Source organism: Phaseolus vulgaris, chromosome 11 (assembly GCF_000499845.2).
Source record: "Phaseolus vulgaris cultivar G19833 chromosome 11, P. vulgaris v2.0, whole genome shotgun sequence".
NCBI lineage: Eukaryota > Viridiplantae > Streptophyta > Magnoliopsida > Fabales > Fabaceae > Phaseolus > Phaseolus vulgaris.
The window spans coordinates 8,700,572-8,717,719 of record NC_023749.2 but is presented as its reverse complement, the minus strand read 5'-3'; the positions used below and the strand labels follow the sequence as shown (position 1 = coordinate 8,717,719).

The window sequence follows — 17,148 nt, the reverse complement described above, 5'->3', positions numbered from 1 at the left end:
GAAACTTTTGTGAATGAAATTGGAAAGACCCTAATAACTTCTTAAATACCAAAGGAGTTCTTTTTCAATTTTACCTTAACACAATTTAAAAAAATATACAAACATATTGAATCAAAAAATGAGAAGTGAAAAATATAATAATTTTTTAGTGGAACATCTAGATTTATAGATTCTTTCTTTGACCATATGTTTTTACTAAAATAAAAACAGGTTGTCGTAGTCCTATAAGATTAGATGATGGTCTTTAGTGAAAAATATATGTAGTTTATTAAAAAAAGAAAAAGGTTGAGAATGTAATTAGAAATTAAAAAACTAATTAATTGGTTATGTAAAGAAAAAAAATAGAGTTAAGGGAACTAAGAATGTATTTTGGCTAAATAATTTTATTAATTATCTATTCCGTGATATGTTATTACCACAAAATTATTAAAAAAAATTAAAATTGCTTATAACGAATATAAATTATTTAAAAATTTAAATAAATTCCACATAATTTTTTTTCAATACCTCATCTATTACATCTACTATAGTATACATTGATATTTTTCCTTTTTTTTTTTACTTTATTTCTCTCTTTTCTACTCATATATGCACCCTAAAAATAAAGTATACTTGTGATATTTTTGGTTCTAAATATATTGAGGCTATATTTAGATTTAAAAGTTTAGAAAGTACATTTCAGAATTTCTATATAAAATAACATATTTTATTTATTTCATCAAACAAAGAAAAAAAATTGTTGCTTTCAGAATAAGAAAAATAACATAGACTTAACAGTGAAATTTCCAAGACTTCGCGTTCTTGAAACAGTAGCTAGTAACTAAGTGTCCTAACTCCACTTATTTTTGGTTGTAGGAAAATGAAAGTGTAAAAAATTTATTTATTAGACTTTTTTTTTCATTTTTTCATTATTATTATTTATGAATTTTATTATTTTATAATTAAACTATTTTAAAATTAATTTTTGTTGAAATTACATTTACTTCTCAATAATTATACTTGACATTTACATCTCTCTACTGTTTAGTATATACAACGACAAAATCAATACATAAAAATATATTTTAAAGAAAATATTATATTAATTAATTTAAATATTATTTTAAAAATTAAAAAATTATCGATATTTAAATTATATTTTATTATTAATAAATAATTTATAAATTAATATATAATTAACTACCAATATTTTAAATAAAAAAATTATAATATAAAACATTCATCTCTATTATATTTTAAATGTGTAACTCACTTTTCTTAATTTATTTATAGATATTATATCTTTTATAAAAATAATATTTTATATTTTATATTTAAAACTTAGAATTTTCATTTATTCTTATTATTTATTTAATTTTTTGTGAATATAATATTTTAAAATAAAATAAAGTAATATTATTTTATTAAAACATAAAAAGAGAAAAATATCTATTTTAATGTTACAAGAGATGAGGTTAATGCAATTTAACATATCTTCAGTTCTTCAATTAGAGGATTTTGGTGTCTTTATCATGGCCGCAACTGTGTATCATCGTTTATTCTTGGTTGACATCTACTAGGCTTACCATGCTTCTACTTGAACATATGAGCTCAATGTTCGACAATGGATGCTCTATACGTAGACTGGTCATGTAACATTCTCTGGAAGTCTTTTGGTCGACATGGATCATGCTGATGTCTCTTAAAGTTGAAGGGAATTTCATAGTTAAGTATGGTATGTACATTGCTTTGAGATTGTATGAAGGTCTCCTCAACATAATGTTGTACGATGTGTTAGCATTAACGATGATGTTTCAGATTTTTATCATCCTACTATTTTTATCAACCCTTTCACTTGAGAAGTCTACAATTTGGTCATTGTAAAGTTCGGAAAATCCGCTAGCGATTGTGTTTATCACTCCCCTTAGTGGGGCGTCTCAGGTTTTCCTTGCTTTAGGTTGTTGGGATGGTCTCTGCTGCTAATTCTCTTCTCAACAATGACCTCCACGATGGTCATATCTATCTCGACTCATTCTTTCTAAGTACCAAAGTCTTGTTGGGTATTTGGCTTCCTTCACGTATTGTTTGACGTGTTATGCTTGTATTATCTCCTCAATCTTGTCTTTCAGATCTTGAAATTCTTTAGTTGTGTGGCCGAATTTGCTTTGACACTCATATTTCTTCCTTGTGTCGGGGTTCGGTGGGGTCAATACCTTTTGCTGGTAGGGATGAGTTCAATATTGAGGGTTTCCTATAGGATTCGACTTTGATATGCATTTAGAGGGGTATACTTGGTGAATTTTGTCATTTTGTGTCCCCTAACTTTGGGAGTAATTTGTTGTGGGCTAAACTTCTCGGCATGATTTCTCTTTGGCTATCTTGACCTTGTCCTTGCTTATAAAGTCTCGCAGTTCCTCCAATTACATTAGTTTTTTTGGCCTTTACCATAGCTCATCCAAGTTGGTCACTACCTTTTTACACAAGTTATTTGTGAGTGGCCCCGGTCTCAAGTCGTGACCATGTGGTAGAAAGTTAGCTTAGAGCTAAGGTTTTGGATGTTCATCACTACTTTTTTGAACCTTTCCATAAATAGGCGTAGTGGTTCCCTATTTTCTTGCAAGATATTTACTAGTGCTATGGAGGTTAGATGATGAGGTCGACTTATCACGCACTACGTTCCAAACTTGGCTACGAGTGTATAAAAAAAGTCAATCAATAGGAGTGGAAGTCTAGTAAACCAACTAAGGGTTCTGCCTTTTAATGAGGTAGACAATAGTCGGCAGAAGGCAATGTTGTCTATTGTATATAAACTCATTTGGGTTACATATACATTGACATATTTGTCTGGGTCTATCGATCCATCATATCAATCTATCATCAATCCTTTCCAACTTGAGGGAAATCTTGCTTCCAAGATGCCTTCATCAAAGGAGTGTAGAAGGATTCCTCCTACCATTCCAAAGGTGTGGGATGAGGTATTAGGCCGATGCACGACTCTTTGACTTTCAACTTCTAGTGATCTGGTCATGACTGATGGAAAATGCATTGAGTGTGGTGGTGTGTGCTTTGAGGATTCATTTTTGGGCTCTGGCACACATGTGTCCCTTCTGACAACTTTCTTCTCATCGTCTCAATCTTTTTTTTAGTATTGTTATCTCCTCCACATTTTATTTTTTAGCTTGACAAACTCCATTTGTTCTACCTCAATAATTTTTTCTTGACTTCTGATTGCCAGTTCGTCATGTTTCTCATCATTACCATAAAGTATCCTTAGTGTTATTCTCCGTCTCACAGTGGACACCAATTATTCTTGTATGGACCGAGATGATCTCTCCTCTTATGCTCTCACATGGTCTAGAACTTTTGGATATAGGTCGAGATTTAGATCTCAACAAGAGTGAGAGGTACTTGTAAAAGATCAACCAACACTTAAGTCAATATTCAATGGTTAAAATAATAAATGTTATTAAATATATATTTTTATTTGATTTTGGTCACTCTATTTATAAAATTGTGTTGAGTCTTGTATCAATAAATCTAATTAACACGAAAATTTTGGTTTTAATCATCATTATCAATCTAATATCAAGTAGACTTCATTAATCTCATTTCTTAAATGGGTTTTGTGATAGGTTTCATCTGTGATCAGACATGTTTCCTAAATCGATCTCCACAATCGTTCTCGAATTTAAGTGACTTCAGCCATATAAAGTAAACCACTTAAATCCATTTTTTTTATTCATAACTACCAAACTTATGTTGACTATGGCGTAACAAGGTCGAATTTGTTCACGGACAGTAGGACGCACGCAAGTATGTGAAGAAAAGAACCTTACTTGTAATGAAACTCATTCATCCAACTTTCATTCAGTGACGTCTTCAAATTGGAATCTCTGTTCCAATTTGGATTCCACAAGGTTGTTCGTGACCTTAACACTTACAATATATATTGAACAAGCTTTTTTTCAACATGGTTTCCTATTTTAGTAACATATAATTAAAAAGAAAGATCATTCAGAGCATCCATAATTTATATAAACATTTTTCAATCAAATTATATGTAATAATAAAGTTATTAATATTTTATTTAAGCTTGAAATTCTTTTCTGAGAGTTTTTCTTGTCAATTTTTTTCATATTATTATTGCTATTACTATTAATATTATTTATTATATTTATATATTATTATAGTATAATTATTTAAAGTTAATATTACCAATTTATTACATGAGAGAATTGAATAATCCGGTTTATAAGTAGGCATGTAACTACTAAACCAAACAATTTAGTCAACCAAAATGTTTATATGCAATTAATCATCAATAAAGTTGATAAGCTTTCTCGAATAATAGTCAATCGACTTTTTAATAATTCTTTTTTGTAAAATGGTCCTTCATAAATTTTAATTATTGATAAAGTTGATAAATATCTAATGCAAAAAAAAAAAAAAAACAGGAAAACATCAAGATATTCGATAAACAAATTATCTTTTAATTTAATTAAGTTTTAACTATTTTAAAAAAATTATGTATATCTTTAACCGAGTTTCTTCTAACAATTTTTGTCTTGTTGCATGCTGAAAATATTTTTTGTTTTTATTTAAGTATCATTGAATTTTGTAGTCAACCAAATGAAGTGAGTATTCATTTTGTCTTCTTATTTCTAATTTGTCCCTCAACTAGCATATTGATTAGAAAGAAAGGAAAGATGAATTAAATATAGAAAGAGAAAAGTAACAGGAAAATTCCTCCCAAGTGTGGAAATATCATGAAGCATAGATGTAGAGTGAGGCCATTTTGGTCATCATCTGAATGAGGCTTAGGTCATATATCTTGGTATTTCCAAGTTGGTCTGATTGCATACTGCACAAGGCGTCTATAAAAGTAGCATCACTGAGATAGATCCTGGTCAAAATTCACACTGCTTTTCTGTAAAACTACTCAGAGGTTCTCTTATATATGCATATGGTGTTACATATTCTGCTCTCAATCACTCTATCCTTTGGTTAAGGTCTTCTTCATAAGAGGGAGGATGGGATCTCTGTTTCCAGATGAAAAATCTGAGAACCCGAATGGTGTTCAACAACTTCACCACCAAAATGATGTTGATGCGGGAGCTCTCTTTGTCCTCAAATCTGAAGGTTTTATCTTATATTATGTATCTCCTTCTTCTTCTGTGCTTCGTCTTTTGTAGAAAACTGTTTACAAGGATTCTTTTCCCTCTTGCTTTCCTAGTATGTTGCACTGTTTTAAGAGTTTGGATTTTACATGAACTCACGATCAGAAGGTTGGAAATCCGGATTCTGAATCTGAAAAGCGCTGGTTCGAGCCCAGCTCGTAAGAAAACATTAAATTTTAAATCATTAACTAATCAATCATATCCCGTAATACTAGAAATAATTTTTTTATATAAGATTTCTGATTGCTTTATCACCAATTATAGCCTTACCTACATAGTTATCTGATATCTCATTGTATGCTTTTAGTCAGAATAATGAGCGTATGAGAAAGTATCCTGCTAGGTAAAGTCAAGCGAGTTAACTATAAGTTAATGTAAATTTTGTATTGTAAATTAATTTTATAAAATTAAGTTAGACTAATGTTTAATATAATATTAAAATCATTTAAATTTTATTTTAATAAAAAATTAATCAACTATTTTATAAAAATTCATATATATTTAATCTTACATTTAAGTTAGTTTAACTTATCTTTCAATATTTATTATATGTATTAAATATCTCACATCAACTAAAATATATAAATAAAATATATAAATAGATAGACATTTTTATTGAATTAAACTTGAAATTATTTTTTAATAAAAAAAATTAAAAATAGAACAGCTAATACAAACTCTCACGTTTCTTCTCCTAAAGCCACACCATACCGAGGAGTATTACCATTTCCTACACTATTTTAAGAAAATGGTATACAGTGATTAATAGATAATTATGTTTTTTCAAATGGAGTATGAAAAGTATTGAGCACATGTGGTAGATAAACATTGTGCAAATGGTCTCAAACTTCTATGCATTATAATCTGTAAGACTTTACTGAATAGTTCATAAACATGCTGAATTGAATAAAATAGTAACCATTTAAATAAATATATTGGTTCTATTATAATTATTGGAGAGGTTGATGATTGCTAAAACCAAGCTTTCGATGAATCATGATTTCATCGTAGAAATCAATTCGTTTTTGTTAATGCCTTCCCCAGCCGACTTTGATGAACCAATTGGTTGACTGTTTGGTTTTTATTAATTGAAGAGCACGTGGATGTACACCAAGCAATTAAGACAAGAAAAAAAATTGTCCACACATTCAAAAATGATATTATTATTATTTTATTATTATTGTTATTATTTTATTATTATTGTTATTATTTTATTATTATTTATGATATTATTTATTGTGTGTGATTTTGCAGGTTCTTGGATGCATTGTGGATACCATTTGACAACATCGATTGTGGCACCACCTCTTTTGAGTCTTCCTTATGCATTTACCTTCCTTGGATGGACGGCTGGGATCTTAAGCTTGGTGATTGGAGCATTGGTGACCTTCTATTCATATAATTTAATATCTAGGGTTCTTGAACACTACGCCCAAAATGGTAAACGTCAGCTACGTTTCAGAGACATGGCTCGTGATATTTTAGGTACCTCACTCTCATACTATGCTGCTTTTATTTCCTACTCAAACACTTCTTCAATCTCTTTTTTTTGTCTATTGTCACTATAATTTGTAAAGCTAAGGATGTGAGATCAAGTGTGACATGTGGGTTTTGTTTAAGGTTTAGTATATTAAAGAAAAAATAGGATTTCATATGAGGTTAATTTCATGGGTGTGCTTAATTTGGTTATTTAAAGTTAAATGTATAATTACATCTATCCTATTAAGAAAGTACCACTATTTAGTCAATGAAAGATTTTAAAGATTTTGTTACTAAATTTTGTAGAAATTAAGTCTTAGTGGTTTTTGCAATACAATGGTATACTTTTATTTTGTAACTACAATAATGATAGTAAAGAAAAGTTGGGATCAATAAAACCATTTTAGTGTTTGTGAAATTTGAAGTTAAAAGTTATATCATGGTATAACTATTTTGGTTAAAAAGTTGGAAAATGATGGTTTGACACCCATTGCTCCACTTTACACCCCACTAAAAAGTTACATCAAAGTTGTAGATACATGATTCGACTTAAATGTTAAATGGAAACAAATGACGTTGTGCATAAATTACACAACTTTAATTTTAAAAAAAGTCATATTTTGTAAAAAATAATTATATTATGATCCAATTTTATTTTTCATTATAATTTACTTAAAAATATTAAAAAGTAAAAATAATAGATTGAAGGATATATATATAATTACTAAAGGAAAAAAATTAAAAAAACACTTTTATTGAACAATAAATCTTTAAAACATTCTCAAATAATTATTTTAGTTTGTGCTTAAAATTGGTTTTTTAATTGTCTAAATAAAGTGTTAATGAATATGTTTGTTTCTATGAAACTATATTTAAAAGTACGTAGAACGCTTATAAACTTTTTTTTTCTCTTATAATTCTTCGATCTATCTTTGGTTTCTGCACTCCGTCAAATTTCTCCCTACACCCTAAAATTTCTTCCTACACCTCATCATTTAGTCAAAATTACCAAAATGCCCCATCCAATTCATTATCATTATGGAAAGTTGTTTCTAGAACATACTCCTGAAAATTTATTCTGGAAAATATATTTTGGAACGTATATAATGTCTTCCAAAAAATTATTCCAGAAAACACATTCTAGAACGTATATAATACGTTCTGGAAAGTTTATTCCAAATTTTTTGTTCTGGATAACATTTTTCAGGAATATAAATCATGAACTCAAGAAAATATGTCTTGGAAACATTCCAAAAAAGTAATCCAAATAGTCTTTTTCGAAATTGATGGGGATGCAGGAAGAAATTTTATAGGGTGCAGTAAGAAACACCTTTCTTTTACTAATGTAAATATAACCTTGACAGGTCCAAGATGGGGTCGTTATTTTGTTGGCCCAATTCAGTTTACAGTTTGCTTTGGTGCTGTAGTGGCTTGCACTCTTTTAGGAGGACAATGTATGAAGGTTATCATCAACTCTTTATCCCACTTATTTATCTGTCAAATAAAAAACTATATTTTTTTATATTATAAACTATGTGCAAGCATTTTTCTGTAATTTTCAAATCATTTGTTCTTTAATCAAAGATGACTCCATATTCTATATGTAGGCAATTTACTTGTTGTCAAATCCAAACGGGACCATGAAGCTTTACGAGTTTGTAATCATATTTGGATGCTTCATGCTAATTTTGGCTCAGATTCCATCTTTCCACTCATTGAGGCACATTAATCTAGTGTCATTGATTCTCTGCTTGGCATATAGTGCTTGTGCTACTGTTGGATCCACTTACATTGGTAATTTCTTAAACTAGTTTATTTTTCTTATCGGAGATTCCACGTCAACTAGAGATAAAGTAAATTCATAATATACGCGCGCGTGTGTATCATAATCCCAAGTCGACTAGAAATAATATCAATTCATAATATTTAAGTAGGTGCAAAACTCATCAATTTAGTTAGGGTTAAAATTCATTTCTTAAGATTTCTTTTGGTAATTTAGAAATTTTCACTTTATGTTTTGGCAATTGAATTGAAACTTTTGGTTTTGAATTTACAATGTTGTTACAGGAGAGTCATCCAAAGGACCAGAAAAGGACTACTCTTTGAAAGGTGACACTGAGAATCGCTTATTTGGAATCTTCAATGCAATTGCCATCATTGCTACAACCTATGGAAATGGAATCATTCCAGAAATTCAGGTCCATCATAATAACTAACCTTGTCATTAAAAACAACCCCATTGTGCTTAATTGCATTTCTTGTGTGGTTGTAGGCAACACTGGCACCACCAGTAAAAGGGAAGATGTTCAAGGCACTATGTGTTTGCTATTTTGTACTTATAGTCACTTTCTTTAGTGTATCTATATCTGGTTATTGGGCATTTGGCAACAAATCTGAAGGCCTCATATTAAGCAATTTTGTGGACAATGGCAACCCTCTGGTGCCCACATGGTTCATTTACATGACCAACATTTTCACTATAACACAACTATCAGCAGTTGGTGTGGTATGTCATATACTAATTACTGCTCATTTTTTGTTAACTTCTGAGAAAGTTTCTAAGAGATAACTTATGCCACTTTTGAAAATTTAATCTATTAAAGCATGCATAATTAAACTTTACCTCATGTTCAAACTATAACATTAAATATGTCCTACACATTTAATCTTGTTTATGATTCTTTATAAGAAACAAATAACATTACTTTTAACACCATCATTAGTTTTTTTTTATTAAAATAACTTAAAAGGATTTGATCTTAAGAAAAATAACCATTGAATTTGAATGCAGGTTTATTTGCAACCAACAAATGAAGTGTTGGAGCAAACATTTGGAGATCCAAAAAGTGCCGAGTTTTCCAAACGCAATGTAATCCCTAGAGTGATTTCTCGATCACTGGCTATTACTATTTCAACCATTATAGCGGCCATGCTTCCATTTTTTGGAGACATAAATTCTCTTATTGGAGCTTTTGGCTTTATCCCTCTTGATTTCATTTTGCCAGTGATTTTCTACAATTTCACATTCAAGCCATCTAAGCGAAGCTCTATTTACTGGTTGAATGTAACTATTGTTGTGGCTTTCTCTGCTTTGGGAGCAATAGCAGCAGTTGCAGCAGTTAGACAGATAGTTCTTGATGCCAAAAGTTATCGATTATTTGCCAATGTATGATCTGGTTGTTCATACATCGAACTATTTAATGAAATCTGGTGGTACAATTCATATATCTTGGTGTTATTTTAAAGGTGCAATATTTAATAGTACAAAATTTAGACGGAGAAAAATAATTGAGAATTGAACTGGTGTTTCTATTTTTCTTCTTTTCTTTGCTTTGTGTACTATATTCAAAGGTATTTTATACATTGAAAATAAATTTTAGATTTCTAGAACAATTTTCTCTAACATTTACAAAATATAAAGAATTTCGTGAATAGTATTAATAGATACTCTTAATAAATATTCTATATGCATTTAATCTTCTAAAACTTGTAACTACTTTATTCGACCATTTTTTTCGCATTAGTAGTCTCTAAATTTTCAAACTAATTATTTACACTTTAAGAAAACATGTAACGTGTGACAGTTTTAATACGACAATTATTAAAAACCATTATAATTATCCCTATAATATGACAGTTTAATATGTGACACATTTTTACTTCAAAATATGTCATTTAGAACTTTCATTTTATAAAGTAGAACACTCTCCACATTTTCGTTTCCTCAATAATATTCATATTTTTTCCAAAAAAATTTTCCTCATTCCTTCCACAACATTATCTTTTTCCTAATTTTTTTTTTCTTCATTCCCTCCACAACATTATCTTTTTCCCAAAAATAATTTTTTTCTCATTCCCTCCACAACATTCCTCTTTTTCCGAAAAATATTTTTTCGCTAAAACATTGCATTTTCGCAAATCTCATTTCTTTGACCCCTCTGGAAACCCTCTCATTTGGAAACACATATCCCTCACTTTAGAATTGTCCACCCTTCTCATAAAAATTTAACCCAACTCTTCTCACTCTCATATCCCACACCACACGCATCCACACCAACATGCAACAAAGGAACTACGAGACATGAAAATGATCTTTATAAGATGTTAAAACAACCATGTCGCTCACCGTGAGGTTCATTGAAATATTTTTCGACATCCATCCTTCGATTGAAAAAACTAATATCTGTGTATGGTGAAATAGATTAGGTTGGTCAAGGAAACCCAATCCACTTCTACTTTCTCTCTCAAGAACCTATCACACGGTCTCATTTTATCCCTTCACCTTGCACATTTTCAATTATTCATTAGCTCTTCACAAAATGTCGGTATTTTAAAGAGCATATATTTACACATCTCTGTGCACATGTTATTTTGTAGGAAATGCTAAACTATATATGTTAGTCAATTTGACTTTTGCTTCCTCTCCTACTAGATGTTTAAGTGCACACCATTGGGATGTGAGAATCTTCACTAGTATTTTTGAAAAATAGTAAATGCTTAAGGATTGTCATATTCAACAAGTAAATTCTTTTTTTATGATTTTACTAAGGATTATACGAACTTGATCTTCTTTAACTATGAAATTGTTTACCAATCTCATAATGAAAGTTATCAATAAAAAGATTTTATAAAAAGCATAATTGTTATAAGGATCTTTATAATGAAGGTCGTCAACCATAAGATAAAATAATCATCTTAATAATTTTAATATAAAGATCATCAACCATAAAATCTCGTTAACAAAATGATCATTTTAAGGATCCTATAATAAAAGTCATCAATTGTAGGACCTTGTCCACAAAAAAAAATCATCTTAATGATCCTATAATAAAAATCATTAATTGTAAGATCTCGTTGACAAATGACATCTTAATTAGGGGTGCTAAAACGAGCTAGTCAGGTCCATGGTTAGCCCATGAAAAATAGGGCGAGATAGACTTTCCCACTGTGAATCCACCAAATTAAAAAAAATTAAAGTGTGATATCAATATTCACCTTTATATATTGTTATTTTTTTTTCTTTCCTATTTTTCTAGAATAGAAAAGAGAGTCTTATAAAAGAAAAAAAATGTCATGAAATTTTCATATTTATTTAATAAACTGTATTATCTACGTAATATAAGAATTACTTCATATCCAATAATTTTAATTAACATTTTTTCTTTTTTCTTTCTAGTTCAAAAGAAATAACTCCATTTGGGCTTTCATTTTCTATTTTTGTCCATTTCAATTTATGTATTTTAAGTAACAAGGATTTCTTTCATACCCGTATTTTCGTTCTATATTCTTATAAATATAAAAATATTCATTGTACATTTCTAATTTATGAAAAAATAACTTTTGAATTGTGTAATCTACAAGTAATTTTGTACTTTCAAATTGTGTAATGTAAAAGTTTTTTTTTACTTTTGGATGGTGTAATAAAAAAAGTTTATTTAGATTTCATATTATATAATTTAAAAGTTATTTTTTATTTTCAAATTATTAATTTATAAGTTATTTTTTTTTGCATGAAAAAAACTTTTGAAATTCATTATTTTAAAGTAATTTTTCTTTAAAAAAACATCCAAATTGGTAATTCAAAAGTATCTTTCACATTACATAATTTAGAAGCCATTTTTTTTCACACAAAAGAACTTATGATTTATACCATTTGAATGTATTTTTGAATCGAATAATTTAAAAGTCAATGTTGAGTATCAAAAGAACTTCCATCATAATACAACCTCTTCTAGTAATCATGAGAGTGTAGGAAAAAAAAATACTCAGTAACCATTAGAATGGATTCTAACTTTTTCCTAACAAAATATCATTGACATGCTTATTATGAGAGGATCCAAGGAGAGGGTGCTTGCACCCTTTTTGTTCTTCTTAATATTTATCTTTATTTATTATTTTTGTATTAACTTTTTTCAGAAACTAATTTCAGTAATATATTATGGAAACTGAATTTCTTATGCAAGAAAAAAAATTTCTGAAATTAATTTTTGTAATATATTAGACTATATAATGAAAATTATTTTTGATGGAATCTAAACAAAATTAGTGGTGCGGAGATGAAATGGAATAAATTATCTTGAAATATAAAAAAGAAAATGAGGGTATATAAAGTCAAACAGGTGGTATAAATATAATTGGACCAGTCTGTTAACTTTGGCAATACGGTCCCAAAGTTTGGGTCCAATCCTTCAGCACTGGAATTTTAGGTTTTTTTCTTTCATTACACTTAAATAGACCCAAAAAAATAAAAGAAAAATAGTCCTTGTTTGCGAGACCCGCCATTAGAAATTTCAGTTTTTTTTTTTCACTTTCATAAACATCTCTTCTTGTTACGGAATTAATTTTTCGAAATATAAAAAAATATTCTTGAAAACTCATTCCAAAATAAATAAATAAATGTCCAAGAATTTCATGTAGTGTTTGAAGAAACACCCAGAATTTAAAGGACACCCAGAAGTTGTCCCAAGGTTGAAAATAATGCACAAAATAATATTTATTATTATTATTTTGGGTAATTTTTATCTTGAAATAAATTATAAAATAAAAAATGTAATTAAAAATAATTATAAAATAAAATCAATTTATTTATGAAAGAATTTCATAAATAATTCAACATAATTCTAAATTTTTAATTATTATTTAAATTCTTCTTATTATTAAAGTTAAAACTAAATATCAACATGTGAGACTTAAAGGCAAGTTCCAAATGACCAAAGAAACTTTAATTATTACCAGTCAAGTTTTGTTGTCATATTATAATTATTATTATACTTATTAGTATGATTATAAATAATAATGTAATTAATAATATAAATATTTTTAATATTATTTATATATTTAATACAATTTATATTATTAATTTCATTAATATTATTATTATTTAAATAATAACATTATTAATTATTATAATAATGTTATTAATATTATTAAAAGTTATTAATATTAATAATGTTATTAAATAATATTAATATTATTAAATATTTTTGATATTATTAAATATTATTGATATTATTAAATAATATTGATATTATTAAATATTTTTAATATTATTAAATATTATTAAATATTATCGATATTATTAATAATAGTGGGAACACAGATGCTCCCGCACTTGTATACTCGTATTTGTTATTTTTATTTTTACTATTTTTATGTGTATTTATATTTATTTAAATAAAATATATATTTATGTGTATTTGAATATGCATTGAAGACACAAAGAGCATGAGAGCATATTATTGTTTGTGAAAGAAGAGAGATAAAGTAAGAAAAAGCGAAGAGAGAAAAACGGTGATAAAATCCCAAAAATTCAAAATCCAAATAGAAAAAAAGCAAAAATTTCAAAAATTGAAATATATTTCAAAAAATTAAATTAAAAAAATTGCTCTAGATTCAAAACTGCTTCTAATAACTGTTTTAATATGTTTTAGAAAAAATAGGAAATGACGCAATACCCATAATCTATGAAACATAGACACGGACACGACACCGATACGGATACAGAGATATGACTAAATTGAAAAATATAGGATATGGGACACGACACACACACACATATATATATATATTTATATATATATATATATATATAATATTAATATACTTCCTAATCTGAAAAAATTAAAAAAAAATATTTATAAAAAACTCTAACAAAAGATAAACATATTTAAATTATAATGTTTGAATTTTACATTTGTTCATCCTCATTGAAAAATACAACTTCTAATTATGGTCCATCAAGAGATAAATTAGCAATCTCAAGAATTCCATTTTCATCCAATGAAAAATCATCTCCTGCAATATCCCACAATTTAGTTTCCTCTTCTTTGTATTTTGAGGAATTTCTTGATAGAAGGCGAAGATTACTATGGATAAATACTAGATCCTCTACCCTTTTAGGTGTCATCTTATTTCTTTTTAGAGAATGTATGAAAGAGTATGTACTCCAATTTCTTTCACAACAAGAAGAAGAACATGGTTGTCCAAGTAGCTTAAGAGCTATCTTCTGAAGTGTTGGTGCATGAGTTCCACGAACAATCCACCATGATTTTGCATCCATTTTACTTCTATCCCTTAAAGAGTCAGCATCATCAAAATCTTCTCTTCCACCTGAAAAGTTTGCAAACTCTATATTTACCTGTGTCCTTATGTCTGCATCATCAAAGTATCTCATAAAACATTTTTTTTTCTTTCCTGAGTAATTTCGTGATCTTGATGTGGGGCAAGTCTTTTTGAATCTTCATCTAACCATTCACGACTATAATATGTACAAAATTAAAAATATATAAACATAAATCAATATAATATTATAAATTTATGATATTATAAATAATATGTACACAACAAAATATAATTATAAAATAATTTAACTATATAATGTATTACCTTGGATTTAAAGAATGAGCTAGACAATGAAGAGGTGTGCTACTTTTAGTCCAACGATCAATTAATATTAACTCCACTACCTTGAAAAATGATGAATATTCAACTTCTGTCTTCCTTTCATGTTGGTCTATGACTCTTTTCACATTTTCAATCATTGAATCCCATATTCCATATACCAAGTGAAGAGATGCCATATCCGTATCTGTTTTTCTAAGAACATCATAAATAGGGGCAGTAAAAGCAAGTATATAATCAACCTTCATCCACCAATTATCAGTCAACAAAGTTTCTTTCACAAATTGTGCACTATCCACATTATCCTTTTTGTAAAAAGACCATTCATCACTAATAACCATCTCTTAGAGTCCTTTTTTCAAACTTCTAAACCTTTTTAACATGACTATGGTTGAAGCAAATCTTGTTGGAGCAACAGAGAGCAACTTCAATGAGTTAAAATTATTGAACATTGATAATCTCATAGAGTGTCCCATAATAAAGTTTTTAACAAAGGTAACATCATCAACAATTTGTGAGATCCAAGAACATTGATGATAAATATCACTATTTTTATCAGTATTTTTTCTGCACAAATACTTTTAAATGCAAGATTCAAGGTGTGCACTACACAAGGAGTCCAATAGATTGAAGAAAATTCAGATTCTATGAGCATATCCGCTGCCTTACATACAACTGCATTATCAATTATTATTTGTACCACATTGTTGTGTCCAACCTCCATAATTACATCTCTCATGTGTTTAGCGATAAATTCTTTGTCCTTTATCTCACCAGACCAATCTATTGACTTTAAAAACATTGGTCCACTCTCAGTGATAGCCATGAAATTTATGAATGGTCTTCTTTGAGGATCACTCCACCCATCACTAACAATTGTTACATCTTTCTGATTCCACGAGTTTTGTATAGGTTGCAAAAGATTTTCTACATGACTTCTTTCCTTTGAAAGTAAAGGACCTCTCAATTTATTATATGTTGGCGGTACATATCCACTAAGATTAGAAGTATTGGCTGCATTAGAAAATGCACTTCTATAATAAGGACTTCTTGCTAAATGAAACGGTAGTCCTGAAGAATAAAACATTCTTGCAATTTCACAATCAAGAGTATCTCTCGCTTGAATATTGAAAGCAACTTGTAAAGAACCTTTGAATTTTGGGTTAACATCACTCCTAGTCTGATTTCCTTCATCAGATACAGGTGGTAGAGAGACCTTTTTTTTTGTTTCAAACCCTCTATTTTCAATTTTGCTTCATTGTCTAATTTTCTTAACTCAACAAGTTTTGACGCAGTCACATACGGATAACTTCTAACTCCTGCTCCCGTAAGTTTTAATAAATTGAATATAAAATTACACAAACTACATTGGATCATATTATTTTCGCCACCAGTTGTTTTTCTTAGCTTTGAAACATATTTGCACAAAGGTTTTGTTTCATCTTCTTGTTCGATAGCTTGATTAGGTATATTCCTCTTAATTTCCTAACAAAAATAAATTAAATATAATAAATTTACTTAAATATAAAAATCAAATAAATTCATCTAATAGATATAATTCATGAATAAAAAACAAAACATGTAGTAAATTAAAAATTAATAGTAGTATAATATACTAGATTTTTTAAAATAAACATTCTAACCGAGTTAGAGATTGAGTCGTCCAAGGTGGTGAATCTGAGGTGATCAGATAGACCAATCTCTGTCTTGAGACTAATTGTCTTGTTGAGCTTTAGCGATGAAAATCTAGTGGAAGTCTACCTCTCCGATGCTCAAGAGAAAGAGTGTAAGTAAGATATATGATTAATAACTAAATGTATTGAGTATTAAGTAAGTGAGAAATACTCCTTCATTATTGTATTTATAGACTTGTATTTATCATTAAGTGGTTATATCTACATAACCATAAATATTTATCATTAAGTGATTATATTTTTATAACCATAAATATTTATCATTAAGTGGTTATATTTAAATAACCATAAATATTTATCATTAAGTGGTTATATTTACATAATCATAATTATGTGATTATATTTAAATAAGCATAAATATTTATCATTAAGTGGTTATATTTACATAATCATAAATAATAATAAAAGGCTTCAATGAC

The 17,148-nt window shown here is 28.2% G+C and overlaps 2 protein-coding genes across 2 annotated transcripts; one reads left to right on the top strand and one right to left on the bottom strand.

Moving 5' to 3' along the window:
• Positions 1–4,674: 4,674 nt before the first annotated feature.
• Positions 4,675–9,860, top strand: LOC137827976 (GABA transporter 1-like). Its single transcript, XM_068634364.1, has 7 exons — positions 4,675–5,118; positions 6,411–6,641; positions 8,000–8,097; positions 8,243–8,429; positions 8,703–8,833; positions 8,908–9,141; positions 9,427–9,860. The coding sequence occupies exons 1-7, from the start codon at positions 5,010–5,012 to the stop codon at positions 9,805–9,807; spliced, it is 1,371 nt and encodes a 456-aa protein (XP_068490465.1). The 5' UTR covers positions 4,675–5,009; the 3' UTR covers positions 9,808–9,860.
• Positions 9,861–14,361: 4,501 nt separating this feature from the next.
• On the bottom strand, positions 14,362–16,122 carry LOC137833547 (uncharacterized). Its single transcript, XM_068641892.1, has 3 exons — positions 15,736–16,122; positions 15,101–15,340; positions 14,362–14,772 (listed from the first exon to the last, which is right to left on the bottom strand). Exons 1-3 carry the CDS (start codon positions 16,120–16,122, stop codon positions 14,362–14,364), a joined length of 1,038 nt encoding a protein of 345 aa, XP_068497993.1.
• Between the last annotated feature and the right edge of the window lie 1,026 nt (positions 16,123–17,148).

Bases quoted from the DNA above. Each gene is read 5' to 3' on its own strand.
- LOC137827976 (XM_068634364.1), top strand. From the start codon at position 5,010: ATGGGATCTCTGTTTCCAGATGAAAAATCTGAGAACCCGAATGGTGTT. The intron at 6,642-7,999 runs GTACCTCACTCT...TAACCTTGACAG, and splicing joins CATGGCTCGTGATATTTTAG to GTCCAAGATGGGGTCGTTAT. The intron at 8,834-8,907 runs GTCCATCATAAT...GTGTGGTTGTAG, and splicing joins GAATCATTCCAGAAATTCAG to GCAACACTGGCACCACCAGT.
- LOC137833547 (XM_068641892.1), bottom strand. From the start codon at position 16,122: ATGTTTTATTCTTCAGGACTACCGTTTCATTTAGCAAGAAGTCCTTAT. The intron at 15,341-15,735 runs GTACAAATAATA...TTTTACAAAAAG, and splicing joins AGGTTGGACACAACAATGTG to GATAATGTGGATAGTGCACA. The intron at 14,773-15,100 runs GTAGTGGAGTTA...ATAAGGACACAG, and splicing joins AATATTCATCATTTTTCAAG to GTAAATATAGAGTTTGCAAA.